The sequence below is a fragment of the Hemiscyllium ocellatum genome, chromosome 12 (assembly GCF_020745735.1).
Source record: "Hemiscyllium ocellatum isolate sHemOce1 chromosome 12, sHemOce1.pat.X.cur, whole genome shotgun sequence".
In the NCBI taxonomy this organism is placed as follows: Eukaryota; Metazoa; Chordata; class Chondrichthyes; order Orectolobiformes; family Hemiscylliidae; genus Hemiscyllium; species Hemiscyllium ocellatum.
Genome location: NC_083412.1, coordinates 52,260,298 through 52,275,137, shown reverse-complemented (window position 1 = coordinate 52,275,137; position 14,840 = coordinate 52,260,298). Strand labels below are relative to the sequence as shown.

At 39.5% G+C, this 14,840-nt stretch overlaps 1 protein-coding gene across 4 annotated transcripts in view; it reads right to left on the bottom strand.

The window, feature by feature from the left end:
- Window positions 1–12,651, bottom strand: part of si:dkey-100n23.5 — a 223,846-nt gene extending 211,195 nt beyond the window's left edge. The window contains exons 1-2 of one of the 4 annotated variants that reach the window (XM_060833050.1): window positions 12,547–12,651; window positions 4,231–4,378 (exon numbers count right to left, since the gene is read on the bottom strand). In XM_060833050.1, the coding sequence (XP_060689033.1) occupies window positions 4,231–4,335 (105 nt within the window). In that variant the 5' untranslated portion in view covers window positions 4,336–4,378; window positions 12,547–12,651. Of the gene's footprint in view, window positions 1–2,530; window positions 2,594–4,230; window positions 4,451–12,546 lie in introns of those variants that run through there. The other 3 variants (XM_060833052.1, XM_060833049.1, XM_060833051.1) reach the window with 3 other exon arrangements.
- Between the last annotated feature and the right edge of the window lie 2,189 nt (window positions 12,652–14,840).

The following is a 14,840-nucleotide window of genomic DNA, read 5'->3' as shown; positions in this document are numbered from 1 at the left end:
GCATTGGAGGCTGAGAGGTGACCATATAGAAGTTTACAAAATTATGAGGGGCATGGATAGGATAAATAGACAAAGTCTTTTCCTTAGGGTCGGGGAATCCAGAACTAGAGGGCATTGGTTTAGGGTGAGAGGGGAATAGATATAAAAGAGACCTAAGGGGCAACTTTTTCACACAGAGGGTGATACTTGTATGGAATGAGCTGCCAGAGGAAGCAGTGGAGGCTGGTACAATTGCAACACTTAAAAGGCATTTGTATGGATATAGGAATAGGAAGGGTTTGGAGGGATATGGGCCGGGTGCTGGCAGGTGGGATTACATTGGGTTGGGATATCTGGTCAGCATGGACAGGTTGGGCTGAAGGGTCTGTTTCCATGCTGTACATCTCTCTGACTCTAAGATCCAATTACTATGGACAGGGATACTGTGGCATTGGTAACAAAAATGTGTTCAGAATTTATCATGATTGAATGTAAGAGGAAGCCTACAACTTTTGGATTGCATGCACACTTCAACCCACAAATCAGAATTTGACATTTGAATAAAATTATGGTACTTTAAAAAAGTATTGACAACTCAACTTTTTAGGTTAGATCAGATTCCCTACAGTGTGGAAACAGGCCCTTTCGGCCCAACAAGTCCACACCGACCTTCCAAAGAGCAACCCACCCAGATCATTCCCCTATATTTACTTCTGACTAATGCACCTAACACGACAGGCAATTTAGCATGGCCAAAAAACCTGACCTGCACATCTTTGGATTGTGGGAGGAAACTGGAGCACCCGGAGGAAACCCATGCAGACACGGGGAGAATGTGCAAACTCCACACAGACAGATGCCTGAGGTGGGAATTGAACTTGGGCCCCTGGCGCTGTGAGGCAGCAGTGCTAACCACTGAGCCACCGTGCCACCCATTATTACTGTTACATTTTTAACTTTGCAAATTAATCACATCTAAACCAAAACCATTTTATTTCCTTGAGCCTTTCAATACTTTATGGTGAAGCTATGCCTGGAACCGCTTGCCACTTTCATTTGTCCCAGGCAGTGCTGCTCGGCTGTACTGCAGCCGACTCTCGAAGGGTAACCTCACTTAAAGCAAATAAAATTCTCACCATGGGGATTTCAGTAGGCTTGTGCGAAGATTAAATCAAAATCAACAGTGAGTGCTGACACTGTAACACCAATTGCAAAATCCAAGGACTCTCTTCCAAGTGTTCAACTGAAGGCAAGAGCAGCAGAAAGCCATGCAGTCTGACAACAAAGGCAGTGGAAAGGTCAAGGGAGGTAGTGACAAGATAGAATTGAGTGCTGTCAGTGCATATCTGCATGTTAATCCCAAAACTTGAATGATGTCACCCCAGACTAGCACGTATATATGGACAGAAAACAACAAATGCTGGAGAGTTCACAGTGGGTCAGGCAGCATCCATGGAGAGACAGCAAGTTTCGAGTCTAGGTGACTCTTCATCAGAGCTGAAGTGAAGTGTGGAAGGGCAGCATTTATGCTATAATTTTGGGGCGGGGATTGAGAGAACAGGAGGTGGTGGGAGGGCAGGAAAGATCCATAAAGGGAGGGATTCCAGAGGTAAAAGAAGCCATTACTGGTCAATACTACAGCCATGATAAGAATCCCATTTACCTTGGCAATGGAAGGGAGCCATTCAAGAACAATGGTGTGACCAACTGTGTCAGAGGATCAGATCAAATGAGACATGATAGTTGGTCACAAAATCATTATTTGTGACTTTGATCAATGTTATTTCAGGGTTAAAATTCTGACTGGAGAGCTTCAAATAAAGAGTTACAGAGAGCTATTGATTTAATATCGGTGAGCAGATTGTATGGGAGAGGAGCTAACAAAACAAACAAAAGTTTAGAAAACATTGGGAAGCTGCAAACTGCCAACTTCTAGATCATTACAGGAGGTAGGAGAGAGGCAGATAGCATTTAAAATATGTTAATGAGGCTAGAGGCTTCAGATGTAACCTGCTTTGCAGGTTTAATAGTTGCTTGCCCAGTTTCCCAAGCTTTGGGGAATCAGGTGTCTGCAGTGAAGGGGAACACAGCCTCAGGGAGATTGCAAATGATTTGAGTGTGGGCCAGGAAGAGTAGAAATAGTTCAGAGAATCAGAATCCATCCAGTGTGGAAACAGGCCATTCAGCCCAACAAGTCGACACCAACTCTCCAAACAACATCTGACCCAGCCTCACACCTCTACTCTATCTCTGTAATCCTGCATTTCCTATGACTAATACACCTAACCTGCACATCCCTGGACACTATGGGACAATTTAACTAGGCCAATCCACCTAATCTGCACATTTTTGGATTCTGGATGGAAACTGTAGCACTCAGAGGAAACCCACACAGACATGAACAAAATGTGCAAACTCCACACAGACAATCACCTGAGGCTGTGAGTCTGCAATGCTAAACACTAAGCCACCATTTCCACCATGAAACTTTGCTTCCCCACCCCACTTCTACTCAACCATCCTTAGCTCCATGTTACAGCCTCTCACCCACCTTGGGGTTAGGGATCAGAGCCTATTTCTGGGAAGAATATTCCCACATTTCCATGGGGTTAGTGATCAGACCAACATGTGGTTTTCAGAGTGCCTCCTGATGACTGGAAGTGCAGCCCAATAATCAAGCTGAGTTCCAGGCAGAAAACCTGTCAGGACCAAAAGTTATACATTGTCAAGTTAAAAACTAAACAGCATATAAATTTATTTAAATTCTGGAATTTCCTAGTACAACCCCCGAAAACACCTGTCCTCAGTTTTTCCAGCATACTGGTCAGTAAAACTTCCCAACATTTTCAGAGATTGGCAGGAAAGCTGTTGGAGAAGTTGCATGTTGGACTTGAGCACTGAGTGACAATGGTGGTTTTGAAAGGGAGGCTGATCGTGCTTGAGGCAAAGAATCCATTTACAGGTTCACTAGCACAAGGACCAGAATCTGCACTGTTTGGTCAGGATTGTGTCAAGGTGCAACAAAGTCCCTCAAGCAAGGTGAGCTTACAGGGAAAAAAATTGAGCTTACAAGAGGGCTTAAAAGTTGAGCGATTTGAAATTATACTGGGATAGTTCATTTATTTGTCTGGTTATTTAACTTTTCCAATGTTTCACTTATAGTTTTGAAACTGTATGTTTCTTTACATTGCATGAATTAACCATTGCCTTTCTCCACCAGTTACAAGTGATCAATAATGGCAGTGTATACACACACATTTTAAATTACCCTGTTGGGAATCTGAATTCCAATGCAAAATATTAAATGTCTGCATTATTCCATCAGCCTGCCACATAATTCTGAGTTGTTTGTTTCAGTTCAATTAATTGACAATAATATCACTTTAAGATGTGGTGTTACTGTCATTAAGTTTCCTTTCTTGAAGGTGGATTGCAATATCTGCTAACACCGTTCAAGATTTTGATTGAACCAAGTTAAATATCACACAATACCAGGTTTAATTGGAAACACTAGCTTTCAGAGCGCTGCGCCTTCATCAAGTGGTTGTGGAGTACACAACTGTGTCTTACAATTGTGTACTCCATAACCACCTGATGGAAGCAGCAACGCTCCGAAAGCTAGTGCTTCCAAATAAATCTGTTGGACCATAACATGGTGTTGTGTGATTTTTAATTTTGTATACCCCAGTCAACACCGGCATCTTCAAATCTTGATTGAACCAATATATCAAAACTGCAACAGGCACTTCTCAATTATTCTAAATCAGGCTCCTCCTCACAAAAATATCACCACATCTGGGATTAGATTGTTCTTCCGATAAATCATGTGACAAAAAGGGACATAACTTGAACCTTTAGGACATAAAAAGATACACCGAGTCACTAACAAAACGGTACAGTGTACCATTCCCGGCCTTGTTAATACTGAATTATGCATTTTGCCAACGAAGAAACAATATTCAAGGCCACAATTCTACATGTGGGGCACCAATATTAACATTTTAACCCAGACATTAAGCTAGTGGTGTTGTGTTTGTATTACGGAAAAAAAAACCATTACTGAACATTATACAATTAAGTAATATTTGCACGAGGGCCAAAATGAAACTTAAACAAAATAAAATACAGTAAAGCAATATCTAAAGCGACGTATGCATTTATTCAATCCATTTTAATGTTGAGGGTGGCTGGTCATGCAGGCCTCGCTTGCAGACTCTGCTGTTTGTGTCTGATCAGCATTACTGTACTCACACATTTATAATCCTCCGAATCGGAACTGAACAGAGTGCAGCGGGAATTCAGCACTCCAGTGATGTTGGCGGCTGGACTGGTAATCTGCAAAGGCCCATTGCCCATGGTAACCAAGCATATGAAAGCTGCTTTTACCGCCGCTCCCTTACTGTGGAAAGGGAGAAAGGGATCAGCACCGGAACACAACACAGGCGGCCTCCCACTGCAGGAGCAGGAGGCATTCAGTATAAACAAGCAGCACTCTCTCTCTCTCTCTCTCAACTTTCCTATAAACTCAAGAGTGCAACAATCGCGCCCTTCTTTAAAACAAATCCTAAACATTGTCAATGAAGTAAAGAACCGCAGACGCTGGAGATATCAGCATTGCCAATAACCCTTTACATACCATGTTGTGTAACACTTTAATTTGGGGAAATATTACTCTGAATACTTCACACATGGGCAATGTATTCTGTTCTTCTGAATCAAAAACAAGTCAAAACATTAGAAATAAAATAAAAATCACTGGCGATTATTTGAAATTTACAACAGTGATTCAATTACAACACTCAGAATTGTTTATTGAAAAAATGTATGTTGTTTTCATTGCTTTATGATCTTTTTATTATCCTTGTAAGAAAATATATAAGGTGTCAGTTGAATTAAAATGTATCAATTTATTCAGTTACTCCTTGAAATTCCTTGCTTCTCAGAGTCATTTGGCAGGGAGAAATTCCAGAGGCCAGGAATGGTCGCCTGAGGCTGGGAGGCAAAAAGAGAAAAAAGAAAAACCACTGGGAAGAAGAAAAAGAGAAAAAGGATAAACCGTGTTGCATCCTAGTAGATAAATACCACAGGCCTATTGTAGAACAGTGGATAAAGCAATTAGTATTTGAAAGGTTAACTGATGTTACAACATATGCCCCATCCATCAGAGATATCAAGAAATATTCCTGTGAGGAACTCATCAGAATTGTTCAGGGCTTTTGTGGTGCAGGTGTAATGTCCCTTCCTCTGAGGCAGGTGATCCAGGATCAGGTTCCACCTGTAATAACATTTCTGAGCTGGTCAATTTGAAAATAATAACCAGAGTTGGGTGATTACTTTGAGATTTCTCCCTGTGTCAGTCAAAGTTGTAACTGAAGTTTGAAATGTCGACCCTGCTGCTCCTCGGATGCCGCCTGACTGGCTGTGCTTTTCCAGCATCACACTTTTTGACAGCTTTCTAAAGTTGTTGAACTCAATGTTGAAACCAAAAGTTGAGTACCATATCAGAAGCTAACAGGCTGTTCCTTGATTGTGTGTTGAGGTTCAGTGGAACACTATAGCAGGTCATAGACAGAAAGATAACAGTGGGAGCAAGGCAGAGCATTAAAAACAAATTAAAATGTGGTGGACTCATGGACAATGGGACTCATTCACTCATTAATGAGCCGGAATAACATTCACCTCCAGGATTGTATGATAGATCCTCACCACTTTCACCTTTGTTGCTTTCATTCTTCTTCGGTTAAGATCTAAATGGTCTGACTGGTCTTGCAGATAATTTTAAATCAATTTGTTCAGAGATATTATTACAAACCTCTGGAGCAAATAGGACTTGGATCCTGGCCTCTTAGTCCAGAGGTAGGTACATTACCACTGTGGTACAAGATCAATACCACTTGCTAATCTAACAAGAAGAGGCTCTTATCTTAAATAGGATGTAGTTTATTGCATGGTAGCAATCAGCTGCAAGTTACTTGGTATGACAGACAGTGTGAAGAAGATCTTGATGGGAGGGCTACCTCCTCTGAGATCCAGCGCTGTTCTACCTTCCAAATCTCTATTACATCATCACATTGGACATTGCTTAATGTAATGCAGGTAGAAACATGGTAAGCAGTCTTGCTTGTTGGCCTAATGCATCTGCCAGAACCCATTGTTAGCATTGAGTTCAGTGATATTCTACTTGTAGACAATTTGACTAAATTCTTGGTCAACTATAACATCATCAGCTACAGTCTGAATGAATGCAAACATGTATTTACTTGTTCTGCTCTTGATTTAGTATTTAATTTGGAAGGAGCTCTGTATTTTAAGAGCTGCTCATTTCAAGATATCTGACTATGTATTCTATTTTGTCCATCTTTGAAATTAAATCTTCCTGGCAGTACTGCTTCTGCTTTCATGTCTTTTTAATGTGACTATATATATTCTCGTTGCTTTAAAGGACTTTAGTCCTGCATTATAACAATCCTGCTTTATTCTCATATTTCAAAAAGATCTTGGAGTATTTTCTTTCATTTAGATTAGATTCCCTACAGTTTGGAAACAAGTCCTTTAGCCAAACAAGTCCACACCAACCCTCCAAAGAGTAACCCACCCAGACACATTCCCCTACCCTGTATTTACCCCAACTAAAACTATGGGCAATTCACCTGACCTGCCTATCTTTGGATTGTGCAAGGAAACCCACACAGACAGAAGGAGAATATACAAACTTCACAAGGTGGGAACTGAACCCATGTCCCTAGCAGTATGAGGCAGCAGTGCTAACCACTGAGCCACTGTGCTGACCAGATAAATGCAGTCAAAACAGTAAAGTTCTGCCTTCTGCGAATAAAGTTAATGATTCCTGCTCATTTATGGGCACAATGAATAATTCTGCCTTTTCATGGCCTAATAAATAATTTCCACTCTCTATAATAGCTTTACTGAATGAATGCTATTCTTTACAGTTCTGTAAGGTGAATCCTGTTCTCTTTAATTTATTTCCTTGGACAATTCCTGCTGTCTACAGTGCTACAAATAATCACCATTGTCTAAATGAATCCTGCTGTCTGATATTTGAATAAATGCCTCCTGTTTTTACCATGTTTTAAATGTTAGCTTTCCTGTGTTTTTCAGAGTCTTAACAGTCTACCAAATTTCTTCTTACCATTAGAATTCATTCACTTAGGCTTCAAATTCACCCCTTTTGTCATTTTAATTTTGGCCTAGTGTTACTCTTGGGTCTGCAACATCATTTTCATTTCCTTCTGTGGATCTTGATTTACCTCATAGTAACCACGCTTCACGGTACTCAGCATGTAATTATGCCATTGTGAAAAGCACTCCCCTTGCCTAATAGGAAGTACAACATTTCCCCATGGAGCCTCTGATGTCCATTCACTCATCAACTAAACCTCAACTTGGCACTATTCCTTAAGATTATCGACATTTAATGCAATCTATAAGTGGCTAGTGCAACCACTGTTTCAGCACCACATAGCCTTGAACTTACACTTACTTCTGCATGTCTCAAATCTGAAATGTTTTTACCATCAGTTGCTGATTCTGTCTCATTGAATCTTGCCATGAATTGCTCTTCTACAGGTTCTTTAAATGGTCAACCTTCCCAAATGTTTACTGACCACACGAGTAAAGCTCTATCTGAAAGTTCCTTCAAAGCTCACTGGCATCTGAACTTCTGCTGTGCGTGTTGTATCATGGATCTTCACCACTGTCACCTTTGGTGAAATCTGTAACAGGGTAGATTTGCTGCTGCCACCAACCTCCTTTTAGATTGGGATCTAAAGGGCCTGACAGGGCTAATGTGGTCAAGGAAAAACACTTGGTAGTATAACAAGAAGATGGTATTTCCCGAAACAACATGTAGTTTATTGCATGGGGATATAAGTTATATTAATACATTAGACATTATTACTAAGACTATGAGGGAAAAATGGATAGGTAGGTCTGTCTTCTTTGAGATCCGGACCCACCCAAGCTCGAAGACATCATCATTGGGCAATGTCAAAGCTTAAACATTTTATGCAACACCCAGCAGCTAGGAACCTTCTGTAATTAGAGGAGGATTTGCTAGCTTTGGAAGACTGTTATGGAGTATCTTCCATGATTAAATAGGCCCAGCCACCATGTTGATATCCAGCCTTAATTGTATGCTAGTTGATAAACAACTTAGCTTTTTATGATTTCTGTCTCAGTTAGGAACTATCTGATACCTTTTTGAAGGCATAACAAGATCCACTTCAAACTGCAGAGGCAGGTAATGCATTCCGTAAGCTCTCTGATAAAATAAGAACTGCCTAAATGTTCATTTGAAAGCACAAAGTAATTTAAAGATGTAATAGTGGAATGATCAGAAAAGTACTCTGTGATCTGCGTAGTTGTCTGCCACATCCTGCTACCACCACTATATTGTGTTAATATGAACTGATAGTGTTTAGCGCACAGAAGTAACCACATTTACAGGTATTGTCATCATAACCACAGCACGGTGCAGTAATAAACACTGCATGGAGCAAATTCACCAGTAGTCAGTTGAATACTTCATTTCCACTTACTTCAATCTGACTAGTAGTTGAGTAAACCTCCAGCGTTCTTTTATGCATTTCGTATTAGAGATGCCTTCTCGAAATGTTATTAGAAAGTTAGTGGAGCTAGAACCACAACTCATTAAATTTGTAATTCTTTCAAGTAATTTGTTTAAAGTCATCAATTCAATTGAACAGATTCTGCATTAACAAAATAAAACATTGGAGATCCTTTTGGGTTAATGAATGAACAAAAAGGCTCTCCAGATTTCACACAAACATTTTTTTGTAAGCTCCTAGGATTGCTGCAGAGCTATCACGGCTGAGCCAAGATGCTTCTAGAAATTGTGGGAGTTGTGAAAGCAATGCATTTTTGCCTAAGAATAAAATAATCTGCTGAGTTAAACAGAAATGCCATATTGTTTGCATGGCAAATGCAATGAGTAGTGCATTGTAGGCTTACGTCATTAAACAGTGGAACATTTTAAGATCACGTTTTGAATTACTTTCTTTAATTGATTGTTGTCAGTAATTAAATGAGTTCTAAAGCATAATGAAATCTAAACCATGCTACAAAAGTTTACTAAAAGCATGAAGTGGCAAATAAACTTGTTTGATGACTGTTTGCAACAGTGACTGTTCAAATTTCTTATCTTTTGTTTTACATTAATAACAGATTTCTGAATTCTTTTTAATCGTTGTTAGGTTCCATGGCTGGCATGAATTTATTGGTTGTCATGGTGCAGATTACAATCAGGTACTTGCTTGCGTACTTCAGTTTATGTTCTACACTCTATAGCAACTATCATATTCACAGCTTCACTAACTTACATAGCTTCAGTACACACTTAGTGCAAAGAGACAAAATTCATATGTATAAATATCATGCCTAAAACCGCATCAAAAGTCAAACATTTTCCGAAATATTCATATTGTAATCAATGTTGCTATTTATCTCCTTCTATATTAATTTCATTATTCAAGACAGTGAGGCAGTCTAGCTCTATGTGGATTAGTCATGAATGTACCGTTGTCTTTGATCCTTTCAGTTCAACAACTGTCCATAGACTCAGTCATGGCTGTTTCAGTGATGATGAACACTTCTTTCCAGCAGCATGACATGCCTGTCTCCTCCAGTTAGATTCTGCTGCCTGGGATTTTGTATTACCTAATCATAGAGCCATAGCAATGTACAGCATGGAAATAGACCCTTCAGTTCAACTCATCAATGCTGACCAGATATCCAAAATAAATCCCATTTGCCAGCATTTGGCCCATATCCCTCTAAACCCTTCCTATTCATACACCCATCTAAATGCCTTTTAAATGTTGTAATTGTACCAGCCTCCTCTACTTTCTCTGGCAGCTCATTCCATACACACACCACTGTCTACATGAAAAAGTTGCCCCTTAGGTCCCTTTTAAATTTTTCTCCTCGCACCAAAAACACATACCTTCCAGTTTTAGACTCCCCCATCCAGGGGAAAAGACCTTATCTATTTACCCTATCCATGCTCCTCATGATTTTAGAAATCTTTATAAGGTCACCCCTCAGCCTCCGACGCTCCAGGGAAAACAGCCCCAGTCCATTCAGCCTCTCCCTATAGCTCAAGCTCTCCAACCCTGGCAACATCTTGTAAATCTTTTCTGAACCCTTTCAAATTTCACAACATCCTCCCATAGTTGGGAGACCAGAATTGCATGCAGTATTCCAAAAGTGGCCTAACCAATGTCTTGTACAGCTGCAACAAGACTTTCCAACTCCAATCCTTCCAGAAACAGAGAGAGAGAGAGAGAGAGAGAGAGAGACCCATGTCAGTAACCATGTCAGTGAGTGTGGTGCAATATGCCAAATTATATGGCTGTCATGGTCAAATAGCTGGCAACTTGTGCAAGCTGGCAAATTTGCACATGAGGTTTACAACAGTGCTAAATGTCTTAGTGAGCTGAAGCTAGGAGATTCATGAGATATGAGTTGTGGTTGATAGCAGTTGTTGCTTGGTGAGAGAAGTGCATGGGGAAATTGAGAATTACAAGGCTAGTGGTTCAGTTGTAAGGAAATGATATTTCAAAATGTGTTCATTTGCCTTGACCACTTGTGTGAGGTTAATGAATGTCTTGCACTGCATCCTGGTTCTCAGAGCTGCATTGTATTTTAGGCTGATATAGTTTTGGCCTATATTCTCTAGAATTCAGAAGAATGAGTGGAGATCAAATTGAGGTATTCAAGATGATAAAAGGTATGAATAAAATTGATGTGGAGTGGATGCATCCTCTTGTGCAGCATTCTAGGACAAGAGGTCATAGTTTTATGATAAGCCGTAGCAAATTTAAAACGGAGTTGAAGAGTAACTATTTCTTCCAAAGGGTTGTGAATCTGTGGAATTCGCTAGCCCAAAGTGCGGTGGATGCTGGGACAGTGAGTAAATTTAAGCGGAGTTAGACAGACTTTTAATTGGTAATGGGTTGAAGGGTTATGGGGAGAATGCAGGAAATTGTGGATAAGGAGCACATCAGCCATGATTGAATTAGCGGAACAGACTTGACAGATTGAATGGCCTAATTCTGCTTCTATATGTTATGGACTGGTGCATTGACCTCAAAGTTATCTTGTTCCACTGTCTTTGCAGTGTGTGCCTGCAGGGCATCCTGATACTCGTCAAATCGATCATCCTGTTCACCAAGACTGCACCACAGTCTTCAATACTGTGCCACAGAACCTTGGATAATCTACCATTCCCTGCAGAACCTTCTTTCCGTCGTCTTCCTGGTCGGTGGCTCTTCTCCAACCAACTTCAGCCCATGATCTAGTCAAAATGCATTTCCTATTTCAGAGGTACTGGTTGGCTTTGAAGTGGTGCTAGCTGCTCAGGAACTTGCACTGCATCCAACATGCAGCTACTACAATCATAGAAATGAGTGGACAACACAAAGTTAGATTGCTGTCTGCAATCAGAAGGGGCAGGCATTGTTTAATTTTTCGTTGTGATCCGAGCAGCCATCTGTGGATTTCAGTAAATTTTGCTGCCTTGATCTCCAACTTGTGCAGTGTCACTTTGTAACAGCGAAGGTCGTTCCTTCAATTACTCCCAGCATGGCTGTGAGTCAGGTACCGGAAAGTCAGTCAGATTCCATACTGGCATGTAAAAGGTAACACTAATAGTACACTTAGGATGTCGAGGACAGAGTGGAGTTCGGCTCTGGTCCTCCCTTTCGTTGAAACTCACTGACTATCACTATCAACATTCTCAGGTGGAATCACAGGCCAACGCAGAGTAATGACTGGGAGGTGAAAATCAGTAGAAAGAATTGAGACAAGTGATAAATACTGACAGTAAAACTTAAGTACAATAAATTACTTATAGAAGTAATTTGGCTGGTCTATAGCCAAAAAGTGAGATTCCATGATTCAGTTTTCAGCCAATGTATCCAAACATCCCCATTATCAACACCAAGAACTCCCCCCATCCCCAACTCAGCATCCCGCATTTCCTAAACGCCATCACATAACTGTCATTGTAGGAATTACTTCAATGCTGTGAGGGATTGGATGGATGAGGTGTAGCGAACTACAAATTGGATTTACAGCAACCGTTGTGGAAAAATTGATAGTGTGCACCAACCTACTCTTCCCCCTGAGTGGAGTAAGGAAAACTGGAAGACCAATATCTCATCTTCAAACCAGGCACTTTACAACCATCTGGGTTCGGTGTAGAATTCATCAGCTTCAAATGGTGAACCCATTCCTTCCCTTTCTTTTAGGTTTGCTTGCTACCTTCTCTGTCACCATGTTCTCTCTGTCCTCCCTGCACCCCAGTGCGACGGTCTGTTCTTTCCAGTTTGTCAGTTAGACACATTATTCTTCTTCCATTTTCACATTCCAATCACTTAATCTATCAACATCCTTTCTCCCCAGCACTCTAACCCCCCGCCACAACAACATCTAGCATAAATACTGCCCCCTCCACACTTCAGCACTCAAGAGTCATCTAGTCTCAAAACATTAGCTTGCTCTTTCTCTCCACGCGTGCTGTCTGACCTGCTGTGACCGCCAGTATTTTTTGTTTTCACTTCAGATTCCAGCACCTGCAGTAATTTTCTCCGACATAAGGTTTACATGTTTGCTGCACACTGTGCAAGGAAATGACAGCATTTTTAAAAAATGTCAGTTGAAGGGTTGACCACATTTCCTGTGTTTCCAAGCTGATGTGTGCACTAGAAATTCACTGTCTCTACTTCCTGTTTTGCACAATAGCCATTTTAAATAAGAGAATCAAATTGACACAATATCAAATATTAATTAAATAACAGCAAACATGTTTCTGATGAAAAAATAAATTTGCACTTTTCTAGCTATTTTCATCATCTCAAGATGCCACAGTGTGCAGCCAATTAATTTGTTTAAGCTTAAGTGTCTAACTTAGTAGTGAAAGTTTGATTATTATGCCAACCCGACATTAATAAAATTTGAAATCAGCTTATGTAAAAGAAAAAAAAGTTTAAAAAATATGTACAATCAGATAATATTCATGGGATGTACCAGAAAAATCAAATAACGTATTTTGTGAAGCTAGTTAGATGAAGATCTTTAGGTAGTTGACTCAAACAGAATGCATATTTATCATGGTCTCAACACAGAGAGTGAACTTAGAAATCAAAACTAGTTGTTAAAATAAGAGGGAAAATTTTTAATTGTTGTTGGATTCAATGTCTACTAAGGCATTTCTTTTGGTTTATCCTTACACAGCTGTGCAATGATTAAGCAATATTTTTGTCCCTAGAGACATCCTATCCTTTAGATAAGTTTAAATTAAGGTCTTGTCTGCCTATTCAGTGGCAATTGAAGATAGAATGTCATGGCACTTACAGGAAGTACAAGATGTTCTAGCTAACATTCTCAGAACCAATATCACCAAAGACAAAATATATGTTCTTTTGCCTCTTTATTGCTTGGAAATAGTTGTCATATTTGCTGATATAAAATATACAAAATTTCAAAATAATCTATTGTATGTGAAATATGTGATGTAATTATAAAAGTAACTCACAGTACAGAAGCACATACATTTTAACTCAGTGGTCAATTTAAGCCTCCTCTGAGCACCCATATTGAAAACACATTTTCCTGATATCTCTCCATGTGCTTTAACATTCTTCTTTTTCAGTTGTTATTTAGTGCATATTAAAAGGCTGCAATCAATCTAGTATGCTTCCCATCCATGTAAAACATTTTCCACTCCAATAGAAGTGTGGAGATAATTTTAACTCTTGTTGTAAATAAAACAATATTAGACTGTCCATTATACATCTTTCCAGAATGTAGTTTCATTTCAGTAATTATAAAATATAAAACACTAGCTCACAATCAACTTGCTCATTTATTCTAAAAGTTCACACAATTAATGCATGTTCCTAATCATTACAGTGTAGTCTTTTGAAATATTACCATGTCTGATTCCATAATTCACACATTTTGGTGGTATAAACTTTAGTTTTAGGAATATATTTTAGAGTGGAAATTAACGTGTCATATATAAGATAAACAGAAAACCTCAGTAATTGCAAAATAAATAACCCCAAATGCAACTTAAACATGTTTGAGTTAATTATTTTTAAAAAGCACCTTATGTTTATCTTGGTACACCCCAGTCCAACACCAGCATCTCCAAAACATGTTTATCTTAGTAGGTCAGACAGAAGTGTCAAATTTAAAGAACTAATGAACAATATCTTTAGGCTTCTAATGGAGTCAGAATGCTTGTCTCAATGAAAAAAATAGTAATTTACATTATTCGAAGACAACAAAACTAAAAGTTAACAACTCTGGTTTGAGAGTTGTAAAGCTTCCAATACAGGCATAACTTACACATATGGATCACAGAACCAAAAGGTTTTACTCTGAAGGTAAAAGATAGTTAACTTACATTTTTGATCGGTACATCCCAACAATACCACATTGTAATGGAGATGGGTCGTAGGAGTTAGAAGATTTTTTTTGTTTAATTTATCTGGAACTTACCTCACAAAAGACAAAGTTTGGTCTTATGTAGGATGCAATTCACTTAACAATTTGTGAGGAAAAAGAAATTTGAAGATTTGCCTAGCTTGAAATGACAGGAAGAAATCTACTGTGGTCCACACAGTAAAAGCAAGCAGTTAGTTTGGACAATTCAGTGAAGGTTAAATTTGAGCTGAGTAGTCCACAATTATGAAATCAACTCGGCGAAAGTGAGGACTGCAGATGTTAGAGATTAGAGTCAAGTTTAGAGTGGTGCTGGAAAAGCACAGCAGGTCAGGCAGCATCCGAAGAACAGGAAAATTGACGTTTCGCGG